Here is a 4,811-nt window from a genome sequence, read left to right as displayed (position 1 = left end):
AAAATAAAAGCGTTCTAACATCTCACTTGTTTGTTTTTATTCAGGCATACATGTATACTATTTTTATTAAGAGAGATAAAGTTTATGTTTCTGCCAGGTAGTGATTGTGCTCAACGTATGAACCTTATGAAACAGATGATACGATGATGATAACAGATGATCTTAGTGCCTAAGATACTTATTTAAATTATCCTTTTTTCCTTAAAGAAATCTGCTACATCATGTGTATTTTTTTCATGTCATGTGTAATTTACATTGCAAATATTAATCAATTTTTTTTTTTTTCCCCCCCGCCTGTCCCGTCTGGTTCTTTTGCCATCAGAATTATTGTCTAAAGGCAAAGAAAGATGCCGCATGGATTTACTTTACCAAATGGACCATCCCGGTCTTGCCGTATTGGTTTATTTGATTCACCTTTGCTTTTATTGTTTATTTTATTTTATTTTCACTTGCTACACACAGGACAGACATGACTGGGGGAAAGAAAAGGGAGAAAGAAAGAGTGGTAGGAAAAGCAAAACAGCGGGGAAGAGGAACGGTGATAATGGGCAAAAAACAAAAATCAACAAAACAAACAGACAAAAAATACATATATCGATCACCTGGATCATCTGTTGAGAAAGAAAAAAGAGAAAACAAGCAAAAAAAGAGAGCAATATAATAAACAACATCATCGCGATAATCTATGTGAATATAACAGTAAATACTAAATATTGAATATTATTCTGCAGCACGTAGGATCGACAGCGCACAGTGTGCTTTGAGGTAGGAGCCAAAAAGGGTGTAGTTTGTGTGTGTGAGCACCCGTGTGTACACCTGTGAGCGCGCTTGTATTTAAAAGGTTCCTTCATGTAATGATCTGCTAGAGTGTGTGGGGGGCCATAGCCCCTTCCTCCAGGCATGAAGCAGGTATGGAGGAGATCCAGGCTCCCGACATCCAGAGGCCCCCAGAGCACAAGAGACCAAGGAAGACCAACAGAGGGGCAACCGTGCCACTCTCCCGGAAAGAGCTGAGGAGAGCCGCAGATGAGGGGTCACTCAGCAGCCGCGGAGCAGAAGCTAGAGGGGGTTGCAGTGACGTGCCCGTGAACTCCGCCGGCAGCCAGCTGTGCCAGAGTGACCAAGCCCCAGGCCGAGAGGCCGAGGGCACCCCACCCCGAAGGGCCTGAGCGAGCCCCAGGCCCCAGGCCCCGACAAGCAGCCACCAGGAGTGAGCCGGTGCGTACCTGGACACCCATCTCCGGACACAAAGAACCACCAATGCACCGATGTCTGAGGGCCTCCCCTGCACCCTGGTGACACACCTTCACCCCAAGGCCCTGCATGTGTGGGTGATTGTGGTGGAGCGGGAAGAGGGAAGCAGCTGGAGATGGGGAGGGAAGGAAGGGAGGGGCAAGTGGCCCCTCCCTGGGGCCAGCTCCCCCGCTGACCCCAGTAGGCACCCCCATACTCTGCAACCCACCAAGGCAAGGGGGCCCAGAACCATCCGGAGTGGGTCCCAGTTCAGCAGCGCCGCCCAGCCCCACAGAGCACGAGACAGCCCACCCGACCCCACCACTGAGAAAACTGCACCCACCCCGTCATCCACTCATCTTCCAGACTACACAAGACAATAGACACCCAGGCTGAGTTCTTCTTCCACCTCTCCTATATCTCCCCCACCTGCAGAGTGAGTTCCTGGAGAGAGGAGACCTCCTGCAAGATGTAACAGCCTCCCCCACCAGTTGAAGAGCCCCTCAGGTGGCTCGATGCACTGGCGGCCCCCGTACCAGGGCTTAGCCCCCATGTACCCACCCGCCCACAACCCCGGCGACACACCAACCAGGACCCAAACCCCCAAGGCCCAACATGTATTCTGTTACTCCTCAACACTGACCATAGGGAAGATTTTGAACCCACCCTGCAACAACAGAAGTAATGACAAAGATGCCATTTCATGAAAAAAACATTATAATTTTCATCTACTTTTCCCAATGATATATTCATTATAGTTAGATTTGACAAAAGAACTTAAGATTGAGTTTAGAAGTTTCATTTGTTTTACTAATTATTTATATAATTTAATTACATGTTGTGAAGTTAGATTCTAGAACCTATCTGTCTGTAGTGGTGTTAATATTTTTCATGAAATGGTAAAATATTGAACTTTCATTTCAAAACATTTGATATGTTTTTAATGTTCTATTGTGAATAAAAGATGGGTTTATGAGAGCAATTTTTTACTTTTTTTTTTCATTCTTGTTTTTTTCACATCTTTTTTCATTTTCATGTTACACGGTGTCCCAATTTTTTTGTAATTTGGATTTTTCTACATACATCTGTTTGGTTAATAACTCACAATGACTGATAAAATGTGACAAGTGGTGAAGATGCAGGACCTTATGCAACAGTGACTTATCCACTTATTCCTTCAGTGGATAATCTATGTTCCACTTATAGCATACGGTAAATAAGAATCAGTAATAATGTAAAAATAAGGAAATACAAAAGTTTAAAAACATTAATCTGAAAATTGATTTATTACCTATTATTTTACCTATGGCAGAATGGATATGTTAAGACAACTGCATACATTTTTCATTAATTGCTTCTCCAAAAGCTCTTAGGTTGTGACTTACCAAAAGTCTATAGCTCTGAAACTGTAGGTATTGCATCCCATTTACATGAGCATTGTACTGAGTACAGCGACATACAATTTAAAAAATAAAAATAAAAAAAGAATTGTGTGAAATGGATTAAAACTAATGTCATTTATTTTGCTTAAATATGTTTTCTTTAAAAAGATTGATTACTCTGTTAGACTTGTAATTATTAGAAACTACAGAAAAACATGTTGAGGAGTAGTATATCTACAAAATAAAAGTAGAACATGTTTGTCCTATTATCAATATGGACTTGGATATGGACTATATCTACGGCAAATAATTGCAATAATTTATGAATAATTAAATGAGTAAAAATGACATTTTTATGTTTTACTTTTTGATTATGTTAAATGAAAAGTGTTTTCAGTAACTTCGACAAACTGATTACATAATGAATTACGGCACATTAGCATTCATAGTTAATACACGTAATGATTCTGGCATGACAAAAGAATCTTTTTAGCTGTTTAGAAATTTCCTTCATTTTGAGCCCATAAATGAATGGATTAAACAATGGATGATAGAGCACTATTTGTAATGTCATTAGCAATCGAGCAATTTTTGGAAAATCTGATTCCACTCGAGCTATGCATATATCATAGATACTTAGACAGGAAATACTGATTAAAACTAACAGGTGGGGTAAACAGGTCTCTGCAGCTTTCTTCCTAATTTCTTTACAACTTTGATATGAGATGATAAAAATGTTTGTATAAGTGAAAACTATGAAGAGCAGAGGAAGTATTGTAAGATCTATTAAAGCAACCACTCCAAATACAATAATTAATCTTGACCTTACACACTGAAGAGTGTAAACTGCATTATTACAAAATATTCCCTTTAAATTAAAGTTACACAGTGTTGCTTCAGCACTCCCTATTGCTTGGACTGCAACATGAAAAGCAGGTATAAGCCAAGATACAACCAGGAAAATGCTCACAGTGGTTTTGTTCATGATAGTTGGATATTCAAGAGGTTTACAAATAGCCACATATCTGTCATAGGCCATGGCTGCCAAGAGAAAGAACTCCGAACTGCCTAAAGTGTAAAACATAAAAAACTGAAAGAGACAGGCTGAATATGTTATGACTTGTTTTTCAGATAAAAAGTCAATCAGAAGTTTTGGGTAAATAGTTGTGCTGTAAAGGAGACAGTTCAGTAGCAAAGCTGCAATGAAAATGTACATAGGCTCATGAAGATTTTTATGAATCCAGATCACGTACACGATGGTAGAATTACTGCAGATTATTATAATGTATAATGTAAAGATAATACAAAAATAAACATATCTGTACTTGTTAACTTCAATGTATCCATCTAGAGTTACATAGGTGGTATTTAACTCCTCATCCATGAATTAAAAAAGATAAAAATCCTTTAACAATAAAACAGATATATAGCAGCATAACCAGTTTACATGAAGAAAAAAAATCTAAATTGCACTAACATGCAACCTGTGTTGTCTGTATTATTCTTTTAAAGATATCTGAACTTCAAATGCAAGTACACTCTTTAATCAAATGCATATAGTGAATCATATGTATGTGGATTGAAGAAGAGTTTTATTGGTTTGCTTCATCGTTAAGGGAGCTGAACTGTGAAAGTCGCTTACATCATGGATCGTCATCATCAGCCTCTTTTACTTGAGGCTTTAGTATTTACAACTAATGGATCATAGGTTGCCGCTAACAATGACAATGATCAGCCAACTTCTAATAATCTAGTATAAAATTTTTATAATGTAGCAAGATTTTATTGTTGAGTGTATCCTGGCTTTGGATAACCACAATACTAAATAATAATAATAAAACCTTAATTAATAAAGGACATCAAGCTTGTGCATTACAAATATCCAACTTGTCATAAGTTTTCTTTTTTAGATTTATAGTCTAAATGACCTAAAAAGGCTCTTGGTTGTATGTTCACAGAGTGAACAGTTGTTATGTGGTAAGTTCTTGGATCATCCTCATCCACAAAGGAACTCATTTACAACCACCAATGCAGATTATAGCAAGAACAGAATTTAAATAAACCCAGAGGCCTGAAATTACACCAGTGTTTTACTTTTTGATGTGCCAAGATAAACAATCTTATTATACACAATATGGAAAAGTGTTGTTATTTTTATGGCGTTTATCCTCTGTCTTCTTATGTGTTAGAAGTGAG

General features: G+C 38.3%; 1 protein-coding gene across 1 annotated transcript; it reads right to left on the bottom strand.

The window, feature by feature from the left end:
* Positions 1-3,051: 3,051 nt before the first annotated feature.
* Positions 3,052-3,999, bottom strand: LOC109197422 (olfactory receptor 1-like). Its single transcript, XM_019352408.1, has one exon. It carries the CDS (start codon positions 3,997-3,999, stop codon positions 3,052-3,054), a length of 948 nt encoding a protein of 315 aa, XP_019207953.1.
* Positions 4,000-4,811: the final 812 nt, after the last annotated feature.

This window comes from Oreochromis niloticus, linkage group LG16 (assembly GCF_001858045.2).
Source record: "Oreochromis niloticus isolate F11D_XX linkage group LG16, O_niloticus_UMD_NMBU, whole genome shotgun sequence".
Classification (NCBI taxonomy): Eukaryota; Metazoa; Chordata; class Actinopteri; order Cichliformes; family Cichlidae; genus Oreochromis; species Oreochromis niloticus.
This window is presented reverse-complemented; position numbering and strand designations above follow the sequence as displayed.